The sequence below is a fragment of the Procambarus clarkii genome, chromosome 18 (assembly GCF_040958095.1).
Source record: "Procambarus clarkii isolate CNS0578487 chromosome 18, FALCON_Pclarkii_2.0, whole genome shotgun sequence".
NCBI lineage: Eukaryota > Metazoa > Arthropoda > Malacostraca > Decapoda > Cambaridae > Procambarus > Procambarus clarkii.
The window spans coordinates 39,793,564-39,810,630 of record NC_091167.1 but is presented as its reverse complement, the minus strand read 5'-3'; the positions used below and the strand labels follow the sequence as shown (position 1 = coordinate 39,810,630).

The following is a 17,067-nucleotide window of genomic DNA, read 5'->3' as shown; positions in this document are numbered from 1 at the left end:
ACTACATAAAAGTATAGGAGGACCTGTACTACTACTACTTATACTACTACTAGCAACTAGTAATACTTGGAGGACCTAAATGAAGAAATGGTCCCTCAAGTGGCTACTAGAGTTCAACTCTTAAGTGCAAAGTAATGAAGATGGGAACAGGAGGCCGAACACATGGAAGAGAAAAAGACTTGTGGGATCACACAGAAAGACTAGGGGGGGCGGGGGAAGGGGATATTACTGCCCAACCTGTTGAATCATGCCGCTGTTAAACCCTTCCTGCCACAGTGACCCTCGGGTTGAGAGGACACATGTGGTGTATGTGTCGGTGATACAGGCCTCGGCGGACACATGTGGTGTATGTGTTGACCATTATGTGAGACACGGCCCTCTCGCCGGAACCAATCAGGAAACAGTTCCCTTCGGCCGCCGGAACTTATCAGGAGACAGTTCCCTGCTACCGCCGGAGCCAATCAGGAGACAGTTCCCTGGGGCCGCCGGAACCAATCAGGAAACAGTTCCCTTCGGCCGTCGGAGCCAATCAGAAGAGAGGAAATACCGGACAAATGCCGATGGATTGTTCCGAGCGGCAGGGGAAACCAGGCAGGAGGGGGGAGGGGGGGGAGGAGTAAGGGGAGAATGGGAAGGGGGGAGATGGGGGCTAGGGATATACGAGGAGGGGGGGGGGTGAGAGAAAGAGGGAGTTGGGGGGGGGGGGGCAGGAGGTGAGGAAAAGCGAGACTGGAAGGTTAGGAGGGTAAGGAAAGTTAGGGACGGGGCGAGGGGAAACTTGCCCTACAGTGAGGTAGGGACAAGGGGGAGGGGATGGTACAGGCGAGGGAAAATTATAGGGAAAAAAGAGAAAGCGGGGAATAAAGGCAAATGAAAGGGCAAAAGGAAGACGTGGTTTATGGGGGGGGGGGGGTTATGGGGGATAGTGTGGTGGGGAGGGTTATGGGGGATAGTGTGGTGGGGGAGGGTTATGGTGGATAGTGTGGTGTGGGGGGGGTTATGGGGGATAGTGTGGTGGGGGAGGGTTATGGTGGATAGTGTGGTGTGGGGGGGGGGTTATGGGGGATAGTGTGGTGGGGAGGGTTATGGTGGATAGTGTGGTGGGGGAGGGTTATGGGGGATAGTGTGGTGGGGGAGGGTTATGGGGGATAGTGGTGGGGGAGGGTTATGGGGGATAGTGTGGTGGGGGAGGGTTATGGGGGATAGTGTGGTGGGGGAGGGTTATGGGGGATAGTGGTGGGGGAGGGTTATGGGGGATAGTGTGGTGGGGGGAGGGTTATGGGGGATAGTGTGGTGGGGAGGGTTATGGGGGATAGTGTGGTGGGGGGATAGTGTGGTGGGGAGGGTTATGGGGGATAGTGTGGTGGGGGGAGGGTTATGGGGGATAGTGTGGTGGGGGAGGGTTATGGGGGATAGTGTGGTGGGGGAGGGGTTATGGGGGATAGTGTGGTGGGGGAGGGTTATGGGGGATAGTGTGGTGGGGGACTTCTGTATATTCGACCAAATATATTATAGTATCTTAGTGTCTGTGTTTATTTGTCACCATACTTTACGTAACAATAGAACCGTTACATGTGTAACAAAAAGGAGGCCTGGTCGAGGACCGGGCCGCGGGGACGCTAAGTCTCGAAACCATCTCAAGATAGTGTCACCCACCTAGTGACAATTGCGCTTGAATTCTTTGTAAAGAATGAGATTTTTTCAGCTTTTTTGGTTTCTAAACAAAATAATTTTTACATACCAAGCCATGGGTCCTAAGAAAGTTTGTGATAAGGTTCAACCTAAGAAAACATATGTGAGGATGAACTTAGAGGAAAAACAAGTCTCTATGGAAAGGTTCTTAGACAAACTAGCAGTGTCCCACAAACAGGTCCTAGTGGTATGCCTGCAATGCGTAGGAGAATACCTCAGACATGTCATCAGTGCCTGATGTTATAATGTTATAAGTATGTCACCTATTCACATATTTAATAAGTCAATATTGACTTATTAATTTGCGAGAACGGGTTGTCCTATTGCTTCGTAATTACAATTATTACCTAACCTATAATAGGTATAGGTTAGGTAATAATTGTAATTACGAAGCAATAAGATGCTTATGTTAAGATACAGTATTGAATAATATTACAGCAGAAAAACTATGAAAAATCATTCAGAGACATTGAAATAATTAGGTAATTATCTCTTTGTGGCCACTCCTGCCTGACAGCTGGCGAGCAACAGACCGTCTGGGACGCACGCTGAGTCAGCGCCTGTTTTTTGCCAGACTTCCCCGCCCTATAGGGGGCAATATATGCCACTTAAGATTTTTTTTATTATTTTTTCCCCATGATCAGAGAACACAAATTAACAGGTTAGAAGATTTTTTTTTTTTATATATGCGCCTGTGGGTGACAAATGCTAATTTGTCCTGAGCAACACAAGGGTTAAGGAGGAGATAGCTACAGTTTACAGTATCAAATGCCTTTCTCAGGTCAATGAAGAGGCCAATTGAGAACTCATTTTTGTCAAGGGCTGTGTAGTTTATATCAAGCAGACTAATAATGGCATTATTGGTGCACTTTTGGGAACAGAAGCCAAACTGGCAGGGGACTTAATAGGTTGAATTTTACAAGGTAGGAATAAAGCTGTTTGTAAAAAAAAAAAAAAAAAAAAAATTAAAATATCGGTAGATTGGATATTGGTTTTTATTTGTTTGTCAGCTGTCTCGCCTCCTTTATGAACTGCCATTACTATTGCTATTTTAAGGATATCAGGAAAAGTATAATGCTCTACAGATTTGTTAAATAGCAGAGCTAAGGGTGGTGCAAGGGCATGACTGCCACTCTTATAGGGTCCTGGTAGTATACAGTCAGGTTCATTCTTGATGCATAATCAAGAATTCCGGGTTTGAATCTCGGGTGGGACAAAAATGGTTGGGCTCATTTCCTTTCACCTAATGGGTTTGTTCACCTTGCAGTGAGTAGCTACTCAGGAGTTAGTCAGCCTGTTGTGGTGTTGCATCCTCAGGTCAGTAATTCGTGTGTGGGGGGGGGGGGAAGCGACATCGATAAAAGTCAAATGTGTATCAATAAACTCTGTCTTACTGTCCCCCGACAGTGCATTATTATTATTATTATTATTATATTATAGATGATACCTCACTAATGTTTCCAGCTTGGTTTTAACTGAGTGAATTGTGGATATAATGTCTGTCAGGCTGACTGGTAAAAGGAGAAGAGAGTTAGGACAGCTGCGTGTAAGAAATGTAGTAACATGTGTCTGGGTCTCTGGGATTTTTCTGGCAAGGTTAGCACCAACCGATGAAAAGAAGCTATTAAATTCAGTTACCATTTCTAAGTCTTTTGCCAGTGTTGTAACCATTCTTGGAGAGTTTTATCTGGTTGTTATATGATTGTTGTTTAGATCCTAGGATGCTATCTTGAGGTTATCTTGAGATGATTTCGGGGCTTTTTTTTAGTGTCCCCGCGGCCCGGTCCTCGACCAGGCCTCCAACCCCCAGGAAGCAGCCCGTGACAGCTGACTAACTTCCAGGTACCTATTTACTGCTAGGTAACAGGGGCATTCAGGGTGAAAGAAACTTTGCCCATTTGTTTCTGCCTCGTGCGGGAATCGAACCCGCGCCACAGAATTACGAGTCCTGCGCGCTATCCACCAGGCTACGAGGCCCCCACCCACCAGGCTACGAGGCCCCACAATAGAGATAGAGATAGCTTTCCATGGATGCTAGAGATAGCTTTCCATGGCTGCTAGAGATAGCTTTCCATGGACTTTTCAGGTTTTCTTTGGCTTCACTTAAATCTACTCTCATAAAAGGAAAGTTTAGCTCTTCTCATTTTACTGGTAAGTATTAATGAGTATCTTTTAACTAGTTCTTTTATAACTAGGCCAAAACTGTTTTTTTTTTCTTTTTTTTTTTGTACAGGAACAGACGACTGGTTAGCATAGGTCTCGCATGATGCATGCCAGCATTTAATCCTGATGCTCCAAGTGGTTGGGCACAAATACTTCCCTCTACAAAAATCCTTATCCCTTCCAAGCACTATAGTTGTAATGACTAGGTAATTTCTCCTGATAGTTTCCTTTCCCTTCCCTTCCTTTCCCTGGCCAGGATACAAACTCAGACTAAATTGTTGATGAAGCATGAGGTGTTATAACTGCACCACCTGGTTACTGGACTGTAACCAGCTTGGTTGACCAGACCACCAACCCAGAGGCCTGGTCAGAGACTGGGCCTCTGGGAACGTTGATCCTTGGAACCATCGCAAAGCAAGGTAATTTGGGTTGAATCCTAGGAAAGTCAGTACCATACCTAGTAAGCCTAGGGATGTGGATAAGCCCAACTGGCTTCCTGTCCCCCAACATTGGGGGCTCAAAACCTGAAATACCTGAAAACCAAATGGTTAATGGAACTAATCAAGAAAAAATTTAATAAAATTAACAAATGAAAAACATGTTCAGAATGAAGGTTTTAGAGGTGCTTTCTTTCAGACACAGGCTCAAGCTTCAGCTTATTTAGCTAATGTCTAAATCTGGCCTTGAAAATGGGGATACTTGTGGCGACGGTGGGATACTTGTGGGGACAGTGGGATACTTGTGGGGACGGTGGGATACTTGTGGGGACGGTGGATACTTGTGGGGACGGTGGGATACTTGTGGGGACGGTGGGATACTTGTGGGGACGGTGGGATACTTGTGGGGACGGTGGGATACTTGTGGGGACGGTGGGATACTTGTGGGATGGTGGGATACTTGTGGGGATTGTGGGATACTTGTGGGGATTGTGGGATACTTGTGGGGAAGGTGGGATACTTGTGGGGACGGCGGGATACTTGTGGGGACGGCGGGATACTTGTGGGGATGGTGGGATACTTGTGGGACGGCGGGATACTTGTGGGGAAGGTAGAATAAGTGGTATGATTGTAAGATAATGGTAGAGATGGGATAAGGGTAGGGAAATGGAATATGTGAGGCACTTGTTGCAATGTGAGGAGTGTGTCCTGTATGTTTCTTTTTGTGGTGAAACAAAAATGTCTTCATGTTTTCGTATTCAGAATTTGCTGCCCCATAATTATGTAAGAACACTTTCTTCACCAATTCCACTCCAAAAACCTTACTTCCGTACCACAGAGAACTGTTTAATGTATTGTTTTTAGTCATTCATTTTGGGGGGGGGAGCCCCATTGGCTCCCCCTTGGCTCCCCGGAGCTATCCAGACTGATATGGATATACAATGGTGCCTCTATTAACGAATTTAATCCGTTCCGGCACCGAGTGTTCGAGAACATAAGAACATAAGAACAAAGGTAACTGCAGAAGGCCTATTGGCCCATACGAGGCAGCTCCTATCTATAACCACCCAATCCCACTCATATACTTGTCCAACCCGCCCTTGAAACAATCGAGGGACCCCACCTCCACAACGTTACGCGGTAATTGGTTCCACAGCGGAAGAGAACCAGCGGGAACGCTCGTTAATCGAGCGAAAGCTTGTCAGTCGAGACAAATTTTCTGCGGGTGCTTGCTCGTTACTCGAAATGCTCATAACTGGAGTCGCTCGTCACTCGAGGTTCCACTGTATTAGCTTTTTTACATTCGTCAATGTGTATGGAGTTCTTGCCTTCCAGAGACCACGAGCCAGACCTTGGCTCCCTCCGAGAGCCATGAGGAGCAATGGCCTATAGACACCCCGTGTGGTTGGGAGCATTCTATGTCTGTCATTGACCGGGTCTGGCACCAGAAAGGTAGGCACCCCAAAACAAACTCCTATTCTGGTGAAAATATTGCTACCAAAAGCCGAACGAGTGGACAGAACTACCTAAACGAAAATGAGCAAACAAGCGATGTGATTTCATCACATTGCTGTGCCGCTGTCTGCGCAACCCCCCCCATCCCCAGGAGGGGGAAGGGGGAGCTCCAGATCCTCTCGCCAGCGATCCAACCTTCAGTTCTTGGCCAATGTGTTGCTGGCAAGGTCGTGTGCTTCTGGCTCCAGATTTTGTCTTGGTTTCTGTGCCATGTGGCATAGTTCTGTCTCTCTGATCGGTGTGTGAGCCAGGAGTATTATTCTTGAAGAACTCAGGCTGCATGCACCTAGGGTTTCCTTTCCTAGGTGCTCTGTAAGTACTGCCCTTGGGGCTTGGGGCACCTTCCACAAGTCACCTTGGGGTCTAACTCCACTGTGTCCTGCTGCTTGGTGCTAGATCGCCCTTGGAGTCAGCTGGGGTTTTTGTTTCCCGGTTGCCTCTGGGTGGGGGGTAGTTTTCGTCACTGGTTGGGGCGCAGGGTACAGCGCAGCTTGTTTATCACCTCTCATAGCGGCTGGCTCTGTTTTGCCTGGCACATTGTTCTCTTGTGGGGTTTTCTTTTGTTTTCTATGCCTGGTGTAGGGTCTGCCTTTTGGTTGGTTCATGCCCTCTTGTTATTGGTGGTCCTCCATTAGGCTCCTGCAAGTGTACATGTCCCAGGGGTGCACCTTTTAGTAGTTTGCTTGGTAGTTTTGGGGTGCTGGTTAGCTGTACTCTGCCTGGGCTTCCTTAGTGTGTTTACCAAGGCTAAGGGACCTGGAAAACCCAGCGGGAGCTCCTTGTTCCGATGGATGCGACCCCGAGTCCCTAGCTCTCGCTTTGTGCGAAGTTGACGGTTGCTCTGTTCCCCTGTCTCAGGGTGACAATCACTGGTTGTGCCTCCACCATTCTGCCTTTCTGGTCGGTGATTCTTTTGACCCCGGAGTTGTGTGATGTTTGTCGTTTGTACGTACTCAGTTCACCCAAGCTACTGATCATGATATGTGGGTGCAGGCAGCTGAGGCGTTGCATGCTTGGTTTAGGTTGCTGCAACGAGATAGGTTGGTTGCTTCCCTGGATGCCCCGAGACTGCCCTGTTTTGGTTATAGGAGCCTGGACTTTGGGGTGAGAGTTGCTTTGACTTTGGTTCTGACCGCCCCACCATGTCCTTTCCTTTCTATTTTCCGTTTGGTTCCTCTCACCTTGCTTCTGGCTCTGAAATGTTTGAGTGTTTTGGAATTGGGGCACGGTCTAGTTGGTGTTGAGATTCGAGCGGTTTCGGCAGTCCCCCTTCTGAGGTGGCGGCGGAGGCATTCTCGACCCTGGTCCTCCAGCCGGAGCTTCTGGGTCTGACCAGTGGGCCTCCTTTGATCCTGCTCTTTTGGCGGCTCCTGCCTTTTCTCTAGAGGCGGGGGGTTTGGAGGGCAGCTCAGCTCTGGGTCCTCGGAGTGAGGTTCCCGGGGTAGGGAGAGGTTGACTTGGGGCATTCGGCCCTGTTGGACCCCGCCTGGGTTTTTGTACCCTCGGAGTGGGGTTCTTTTCTCTCCCTCTCTCCCTCCTTGTACGATTTGGATTTGGCTCTACCCCTCCCTGGGTTAGGTTCCATGATTCTGTGGGTTCTTCGGTTCTGCCTTTCTGGAGGTTTTGACTTCCCGCGTCCCGTCCCATGTTGTGCGCGAAGCCCTTGCAGCTTACGTCCTGTGCGACCCGGATTATGCCTTCGTGATGGATCGACACTCCTTTGTGTATGGATCTTCTTGTCCTTAGTGGGTTCGTTATGAACTTCCGGAGTCGTCCTGGTTAGCAGACTGCTCTCTTTTCTTGTTGGAAGCTTGGCATTCGTTCTGTTGGTCCCGCACGCTTGAGTGGCAGGAGGCTCAACAGCGTTGCAGGTTTTCTTGGGAGGCAAATTCGAGCATCTCATTGTGTGCTTGTTCACCCCTGCCCTTCCGTGGGATGTTGATGTGGTGCAGCTTCATGTGCAGGTTTCCTCCCTTTCACCGCATTGGTCGCAGAGGACGGGCATACACGTGGCCTGTTGGCTCCGGCCCTGCATTTCTTCTCCCTGCTTGAGTTGTCATCAGACCGGCTTGTGTTAGATTGTGGAGCAGCGTGGGACCACCTCTGGGTCTGGTGCATTGCCCTCAGCATTGCGTGCATCGTCTGCCTTATTGAAGTTATTCGCGCCAATCCTGTGGGCTGCGGTTTCATGTTTTTTTGCTTCCCGATTTGCGTTTCGGCAGGCGGTGCTCGCTTCTTCCCTGGAATCTGCTTGGGCCCTGACTCTTAGACTTTCTTCCCCTTTTTGCCCATTCCTGTTTGCGGAGTCTGTGGTTGTGCAGTATCTGCAGGCAGCCTCATCTGGTTGCCATCCTATGTTGGACTTGTTAGTCCTCTGGGGTGCTCGTGGGGGATCTTCCCGGAAGGGTCATGCCAAGGCTCGGGGTTCTTCCCGTTGTGATTGGCGTGTGGTGCCAATTTTGGGGCAGGCGCAGCCTTCAGTGCCGTCTGTTTCTGTTCGGCACGGGGATCGCTCTGTGCATCGGCTCTTTCGCAGTTCATCCCAGTCACGGTGTGATGGGGTGTTGGGGAGTCTCGCTCTGTTTTGCTCGCACCTGGTCCCACGTTTTGTGGGCCTTTCGGGTCGTTTCGTGTAGCTTTCGGTAGCGTTGGGTGGCTGCTCCTCTTTAGGGGGGGGGGGGGGTTCGGGGCTGGTGGGGGCAGGCCTCTTCTTTTACGCTCTGTCGGGTCATCTCGTAGTGGGTTTGCTTGGGTGTGGTCGAAACGACCTCATCCCTCAGGTGGGTTTCTCCCGTTTCCAGTCCTGAAACGGGACTGCACGAACCTCTGATTCATTCTTGACTTGTTCCGTCTGAACCCATGGGTTTATTGCCCCTCCTTTCGGATGACTACTCTGTCCCAGGTCTGTCTTCTGTTGGAGCTAGGTACTTTGATGGTGTCCCTGGACCTCATGGACGTGTATTGGCATGTCCCAATTCATCCGAGGTTCAGGGACTGGCACGGTTTTGTTGTGGGACATCAGGGTTACCGCTTTCATTGCCTTCCATTCATCTTGAATCTGGCGCCTTGTGTTTACACATGCCTTACTCGGTCGTGGTGGCCCGCCTGCGTCTGTTAGGTGTTTGGGTTCTGGCCTACCTCGATGACTGGCTGGTTTGGGCTCCCAGCCAGTCTGTGTGTCTGCTCACTAGGGATTCGGTTCTTTCCCAGCTTGCTGTGTTCGGGTTCGTGGTGAACTGGCGAACGTCCTGTCTGGTTCCCTCTCAGGTTCGGTCTTGTGTGGGACGTTTAGATTGCTTCCTTGCCTCTTCCTCCGGCGGCACTGCTTTGGCTGCCTTCCCGCCGTCGTCTGTTCTTGAGGGGCTCCCTGGTCATGCGGTGGTTGCTCGAGGATTTGTGTTGGAGCCTGAACTTTGCTATGATGATAGTCTACCTGTCAGGTCAGGTGGGGCTTTCTCGGCTGTTCTGGCTCCTTCGTGAACATCCCTTAAGCCTCTCTAGTGACCGCTGGGTTGGCCTCTGGGGTTTTGCGTCGGTTGCTGCGTCGCCGACCTCCTTCGGGTTTTTCGGGGTTCAGTGCCTTGGCTCCTATCCGAGCCCTCACTCAATGGGTTCATGGACGCGTCGTCTCTTGGTTGGGGCTTTGTGACAAGTGCTCACCAAGCTGGCCAGGGACGGTGGGGTCCGTCTTTCCATCAGGCTCACAGCATGATGCGAGAGTTCGCGGCTGTGTGGATGTCTCTCCAGAGGATTCGGGTCGCTCGCGGATTGACAATCCAGATCCATTCTGACTGTTCCCCAGTGGTTCATTGCTTGAACCGCGAGGGTTCGATGTGGTCCTTGGCTCTTTGGGGCTGGTCACTTCGGGTGGCTCATCTGCTGAGTTCTTGGAGACTCGTGAATTGTCAGGCTCTCCTGACAATTCACGTTCAGGGGGTGTCCAATGTCCTGGCGGACAGCCTGTCCGACTTTATTACCCTTTCCACTGAGTGGATGGTCGACGCTGTGTCGTTCAGTTGGCTCTGCCAGAAGTTTGGGACTCGGGAAGTGGACCTCTTCGCGTCTGTGTGGTCAAGGCATCTTCTGGTATATGTGGCACCCTTTCCCGACTGCGAGGCTATCGGGGTCGACGCGTTTAGGCAGGACTGGGCAAGGTGTGGATTACCTGTAACACTTCCACTCCAGGTCAGTTGTTGCTCCAGGTCCTAGCTCACTTGGAGACTTCCCAGGGAAGAGTTGTCCTTCTGGCTCCTTGGTGGCCAGCCCAGCCTTGGTTTCAGGTGCTGCTGGCTCGGTGTTCAAAGGCGAGGGTCTTCCCGCAGCTCTACCTCTTTCAGCAGATCGGTCCAGCTCAGTATGAGGCTGGTTCATTCTTTCCTCGAGTTTTCATGTCTGGAGTTTCTGACTCGAGTCTATCATCGCTTGTATGGGGCGGCAGGTTGCTTCGTTGTTGGTCTCCCACCTGCAGGCTTCGTCTCGGTGGCAGTATGAAGTTTCCTGGTGGTCCTTCTGGTTTTTCCTATCACTGAATAGGTGTACTTTGGTCTCTGATAGGGTTGTTTTGTCCTTCCTTTCATGGTTGTTCCAGGACCGTCATCTTGTGCCATGGGTCTGCTGCTTTCTGGAGGGGTCCTTGGATTGTTAATGCTTGGTTGGTCAGGCCGGGGGTGCATCATGTGTTGTGTTCAGTTGTGGCTCTGCGCTGTTATCTGAGCGTCATGGCCTTTGTGGCCATGGACGTGCTTTGGGTTTCCCCATGTTTCCTTCCTTCCTTCTTGTTCCAGGGTTTGGGTCTCCTGGGTCATCCCCCATGGTCCTTTGATTTTACCAGTTGTCTTGATTTTGTGTTTAGGGCGCGTGACGTCAACCTCCCGGGTCCTTCCCTCTTTTTTCCTTATCTTTGGTGAGGTAGCTCCGCGGAGCCGATGGGGCTTCCCAAAGTAACCAGCATTGAATGTAATGAAACGACATCCACCCTAAGAACTGAAGGGTGCATTACTGGCGCGAGGGTCTAGGGCTTCCACTTCCCCGTACCGTTTGCTCAAACAGCGGGATGGCAATGTGATGATGTCATGCTCATATGCTCATTTTCGTTTGGGGAGTTCTGTCCAATCGTTCAGCTTTTGGTAGCAATATTTTCACCAGAATAGGGGTTTATTTTGGGGCGCCTACCTTTCTGGTGCCAGAACTAGGCGATGGCAGACATGGAATGTTCCCACCCTCACGGGGGTTTCTTTAGGCTTTTGCTCCTCATGCCCCTCTGAGGGGGCCAGGTTCTGGATTGTGGTCCCAGGTTGGCAAGAACTCCACCGACATTGACTGATGCCAAAAAGCTAATACAGTGGCACCTCGATTAACGAGTTTAATCCGTTCCGGCACCGAGCTCGTCATGTGGAAAACTCGTCTTGTGAAACAACAATAAAACAGTCGGTGGAGGTGTCCGAGAACCGGTAGAAATGCTTGTTAATCGAGCGAAAGCTCGTCAATCGAGACATATTTTCTGAGAGTGGCTTGCTCGTTACTTGAAATGCTCGTAACTGGAGCCGCTCGTCACTGTATATCCATATCAGCCTGGATAGTTCCAGGATCCTCCGGGTCTCACCCAGAAAATGGAGTTTCATTACATTCAACGCTGGTTTTATTAAGTGCATTCTGTATCTGTTTCGTGCATTTTCAGATACTTCCAAGTGATGATCCCTTTGACGCCCCAGATTTTAACACGGTAGAATACATCAATACACGATTCCCAGCTGAACAGTCTCTTCATCATATTGACGATGTGCTGGAGGAGATGAGGTTGAAAATTACATCCACTGATGACCAGATCCGGACAGTTGTTAGGTCCCTTACTAATGTTGATCAGGTAAATATTTAAGATATTCTGCAAGTGAACTCTCTGCTACTCCACATACTGGTATGCTGTATTAAGCAGCTTATCTGTGCCTTTATTACTAAAGCTTTTAACACTGATTGGATTACTGTATAAAGATAGTTTAAACAGTATCACATTTGCTAGGAGGTAGGATGCATGTTTTGGTCCACTCGAACCGAATATATATTGTACTGTATTTACATATGCAAAATTATATTATATGTTTTCCCCTACAAAATCACTTAAAATACTTTCAATAACTGTATGATGAAACATACTAAAATTATATTCTTCATCAAATATCCTTGTAAATCAGGTGTATCTTATATGGCGTTAAATACAGTATGTAGTGGCTTAGAAAAGTCTGTTTATAGCTACTATACTGTTTTCCCTAAACCAGTAGAAAGTGCTGTCTCCTCCTCCAACACTGCTGTCCTCACACTTTCCTTCCTCATGTTATGCTCCAGTTCTGGGTCTAATGTTTTGATCAAATACTTTTGTAGTCAGTCTTGATGTAAATACTCTCACCCCATATACTATACTTTTATCCTATTCCATCACTTTCTGCCTTAGGATACTGCTTTTTCCTGGAGGGAAGTATTGTAAATTCCAGTGATCTAGAGGCCAGTTGAGGGTCGGTTGTGATGCCTCTTATCTGGACAAAGGAGAAGATTATTGGCTGCTATGTACCAAAAAAAGTTATGCATGAATACTTCAAGATTTGCAACAGCTGCACTGAATGCCTCCCCATAATGTTATTGTATTGCTTATATAACTCGTTCCGCGAGCGCTTTGTCATGGGTTTGTATCCTGGCCGGGGAGGATTTACTGGGCGCAAATCCTTAACTGTAGCCTCTGTTTTAACTCTACAGTAAAGTGTGTACTTGGTTGTAACAACGATTCTTCGTGGCGGGGATCGTATTCCAGGGACCTGCCCGAAACGCTACGCGTACTAGTGGCTGTACAAGAATGTAACAACTCTTGTATATATCTCTCTCAAAAAAAAAAAAAAAAAAAAATTATGCCCCTCTTCCTTCCCAAGTGGTCGTGGTTCACCTGCTGCTGCTTCTGGCTCCTAAATGGCTCGGGTGGCTTCAGGGGCTGCCCGTTCCAATGTGGGCGCAGAGGTGGTCGAGCCCCTCTTTCCTGCCGAGTCTTCAGAGTTGACCCAGCAGAGTCCCTTCTTCAAAGCCTTTTCCCTGGACTCCGTCTTTCCTTCTAGGGTGGTGGGCGTGGATGAGGGCTCTACCCTGGGGCCTTTATCATGGGTTCCCGGGAGGAGTCCGCATGGAGCTCTTGGGTTCCTTTTGACCCTACTTGGGCCCTTGTGCCCTCTGTGCAGGGGCTTTTTCTGCAGGGGAGGTGGTTTTGTACCCTCCTTCCTTCCCCCCTCCCCGTTTCGTTTTCGGGTGCCTTTGGATTCCTTGGATTGTCTTTCCAGAGGTTTTCTTCCTCTCAGATTTCCCCTGCGGAGGATCGGGAGGCTCTCAGTACCTACCTCCTGCGGGACCCAGTTTACGCATCGGTGATGGATCTGGCTTCGTTTGAGTTCGACTCTACTTTCCCATATTGGGTGCGTTAAGAGTTTCTGGAGTCTTCCAGGCTGGCAGACTGTTCCTTCTTCTCTCTTGGAGTTTGGCATGGCTTTTGTTGTATCCACATGCTTGAGTGCTGGGAGATTACCACTGTGTTTGCAGGTGTTCTTGGGGGAGGGGGGGGGTGGCTCTCTGGAGTTACTCAATGAGTACCTCTTCACCCCTGCTCTTCCTCGTGATATTGTCTGGTGCAGCTGCATGCTCAGGTCCCCACGCTTTCGGCTGCTTTGGTGGCTAGTGACTTTCAGACTTGCAGTCATTTGGCCTCTGTCTTGCATTTCTTTAGTCTTCTTGAGCTGTTTTCGGATTGGCTTTTGGAGGATGTGAGAGCACAGGGTGGGGGGCACCAGCTGGGGTCTTGGTCTCGGCTGCTTCTGTGTAGTCTGCTCTGCTGAAGCTGTTTGCACCGATCCTCCAGGAGGCGGCTTCTCTGTTTTTCACCTCTCGTCTTGTGTTGTTGGCAGGCTGTGCTGGCTCTTTCGTTGGATTTGGCTTGGGCCCTTCAGTCGTCTTCACATTTTTGTGCTGTTTTGTTTCCAGAGGACTGTTTCTCGGTTTTTGTCTGCAGTTTCTACTAGTTGCAGGCCTATTTCAGACTTGTTGGTTCTCCAGGGGGTCCCTCCCGACACTCCTGGAAAGGTCATGCCCAGGACTCAGGCTTTGGGCCTCGTTTTGTCATTGTAGTCCTATGGTGTCAGTTTCTGAGTTGGTGGGCCCCCCGGTGCCTTCTTCATCCGGTTGGCGCGGGCCCCCCGGTGCCTTCTTCATCCGGTTAGCGCAGTTTTCTCTCTGCATGGAGGTCGGCATCTAGGGGTTTACAATGGCCCTTTCGTAGGTCGGCATCTAGGGGTTTGCAATGGCCCTTTCGTAGGTCGGCTTCTAGAGGGGTTTGCATTGGCCCTATTGCAGGTCGGCATCTCAAGGTTTGCATCGCCCTTTCGCAGGTCGGCTGCTCGGGATTTGCGTCAACCCTTTTATAGGTCAGCTTCTCAGGGTTTGTGCTGTTCTTTTGCAGATTGGCATCACGGGGTTTGCGTCGGCCCTTTTGCAAGTCGGCTGCTCGGGATTTGCATCAGCATGTCTGGGTTTGCGTCGGCATCTCGGGGTTTGCGTCGGCATCTCGGGGTTTGCGTCAGCCCTTTCACAGGTCAGCTTTCCGAGGGGTTTGAGTTGGTCCTTTCACAGGCTGGCTTCTCGGGGGTTTGCATCGACCCTATCGCAGGTCGGCATCTCGGGTTTTGCATCAGCTCTTTCGCAAATCGCCCTGTTGACGGGGCGATGGGGAAAAGGCTCTCTCTGTTTGCTTGGGCTTGATCCCACGATTCGTGTGCTTTTCGGGTTGTTTATTACAACCTTCAGTGGCATTGGGGGACCCTCACTTTGGGGGGGAGGGGCAGGCTTATTCCCCTTTCATCCGTCGGGTCATAACAGAGTGGGTTCCTTGGGGGTGGTCGAAACGGCCTTGTTTCTCAGGTGGGTTTCCTGCCTGTATCCGGTTCTGAAACAGGACTGTGAGGATCTCTGGTACATTCTGGCCTTGTCTCATCTGAACCGGTTAATTCCTTGCCCTCTCTTTTGTATGACCACATTGTCCCAAGTTCAGCTTGTTCTCAATCCGGGCTCTTGGATGATTTCCCTGGACCTCAAGGATGCATATTGGTACGTCCCAATCCATATGGGATTTCAAGGATTGGTTAGGTTTTGTGGTGGGGTGACAGGCTTACGCTTTCGTTGTCTCCCGTTTTGGTTGAATCTGGCACCTCACTTTTTATGTGCTTGAATTGGGTTGTGGTGGCCCGTTTTAGTTTGCTAGGTCTTTGGGTCTTGGCTTACCTCGATGACTGGTTGGTGTGGACTCCCAACTGGACTGCTTGTCTGCTAGCCAGGGATCTGGCTCTTTCCCAGCTCGCCGGGTTTGGGTTTCTGGTGAACTGGCGGAAGTCCCAGTTCTATCCCAGGTTCGGACTTGGCTGGGTACTGTGTGGGATTCTCGGACTGCCTCCCTTTCTCTCCCTCCCGTGGCTGTGCTCTGGCTTCAGTCCCACCATTGACTGTTTTTTAAAGGGACCTGAGTCACTCGGAGGTTTCTCAAGCTGCTGTGCAGGAGCCTGAATTTTGCTCTTCTGTTTTTTTCCTTTGGGCAGGGTTTGATTTTGGAGGCTGTTCTGGTACATTCAGGGCAGCTTTTTTTGGCCACTCCTACGATCCCTTAGTTTAACCTCCGGTATCCTTGTGCCAGTTGCTCCATCACCAGCTTCCTCTTCAGGGTTTGGTGCCATGGCGCCTTCCTCCTCCTTCGCTCGATGTATTCACGAATGCCTTGTGTGACTGCTGGGGCTTTGTGACCAGTGCTAACCAGTCCGGCCAGGGGCATTGGCAGCTGTCCATGTGACGGGCTCACAGCACAGTGCGGGAGTTTGCGGCTGTGTGGCTGGCCCTGCGGAGGATTTGATTTCCTTGGGATTCAGTGATCCGGCTCCATTCGGACTGCTACCCTGTGGTTCATTATCTCAACTGTGGGGGAGTCTTTTTTGTCTGTGGTTCTTTGGAGCTGGTTGCTTCAGGTAGCTCTTCTGCCGAGTTCTCGGAGTTTAGCTTTCCGTGCCACTCACATTCAAGGAGTGTCCAACATCCTGGTAGATGGCCTGTCGCACTTCATTCCTCTTTCCACGGAATGAACAATTGATGCTGCTTCCTTCGGCATTGCCGGGCATTCGGGGGCCAGGAGATGGACCACTTTGCGTCAGCATGGTCTTGGCATCTCCCATTATATGTGGTGCCATTCGCCGACTGTGAGGCTCTCATGGTGGATGCTTTTTGGTAGGACTAGTCGAGGTGGGGGTTCCTTTACCTCTTCTTCCGGTTGAGCTGTTGCTCCAGGCTCTGGCTCAGCTGGAATCACATCGGAAGAGAGTTCTTCTCCTAGTCCCATGGTGGTTGGCCCAGCCTTGGTTTCAGGTGCTGCTTACTCGGTATCCGAACCCAGGCATTTTTCCACGGCTCCGTCTCTTTGAGCAAGTCGGACTGGTGAGATACCTTGCTAGTTTGACCTCCTACTCCGCAATACATGTCTAGCATTTCTGACGTGTGTATTGCCATTTGTATGCTGATCATGTGGCTTCCTTGATGGTGTCCTACCTGCTGTCTTTGCCTCAGAGACAGTATGAAGTTTCTTGGCGATCTTTCCGTCCTTTTCTTTCTCTTCGTCAGGCTTCATCGGTGTTGGTACGGGTTGCTTTGTCCTTTCTCTTTTGGCTTTTTCTGGATTGGCATTTCATGCCATATACTGTACTGTGGCTTCTTATTGCGCGGTGTTGGTGGAGCCACTGCAGCTTGCGTTTGAGGTGGATGTCCCTTCTGCTCTGTTTCGCAAGCTTTCTCGTTCTTTTTTTATTCCTCTGGCCTGCTCATGTGCCGCCCAAGCCTTCTTGGTCTTTGGACCGGGTCCATTCCTTTCTTTCTTCTCCTTGGTTTGTGGTACATTAGCTCCGTCGGTTTGTGATTGTTTTTGGAAGGCATTGTTTTTGTTAGCCTAGCCAGCCTGCAGTCAACCCTCGCGCTCATGATGTTATGAAGTATGCTGTTCTTTCGGCTGTCTTTGGCAATATGTCTTGGGACGATATTCAGGCGCAGGGGTTTTGGATGTTGAACAGGAGTCCTGGCCGCTAGATATTTCGTGAATGCCCCAGTTCCTCTGCGGCCTTGTGTGGCTTTGGGTGCCTGTCACGGCCGTCTGTCTCTTCCTCACACTGAGACTATCTGAATCCACCAGATAGCGGCATTTCATTTAATT

The 17,067-nt window shown here is 50.1% G+C and overlaps 2 protein-coding genes and 1 long non-coding RNA gene across 3 annotated transcripts in view; all 3 read left to right on the top strand.

Moving 5' to 3' along the window:
* Window positions 1-17,067, top strand: part of LOC138365874 (uncharacterized) — a 471,205-nt gene that overhangs the window by 374,678 nt on the left and 79,460 nt on the right. The window lies entirely within an intron of this gene.
* The window catches only part of LOC123750466 (LIM/homeobox protein Lhx3), a gene marked incomplete in the record, with an annotated part of 90,492 nt that overhangs the window by 32,255 nt on the left and 41,170 nt on the right, over window positions 1-17,067 (top strand).
* The window catches only part of LOC138365893 (uncharacterized), a 44,619-nt gene continuing 38,758 nt past the window's right edge, over window positions 11,207-17,067 (top strand). Inside the window, exon 1 of the mRNA XM_069326602.1 lies at window positions 11,207-11,670. Coding sequence (XP_069182703.1) covers window positions 11,335-11,670 — 336 coding nt within the window. The 5' untranslated portion in view covers window positions 11,207-11,334. The remainder of the gene's footprint in view (window positions 11,671-17,067) is intronic.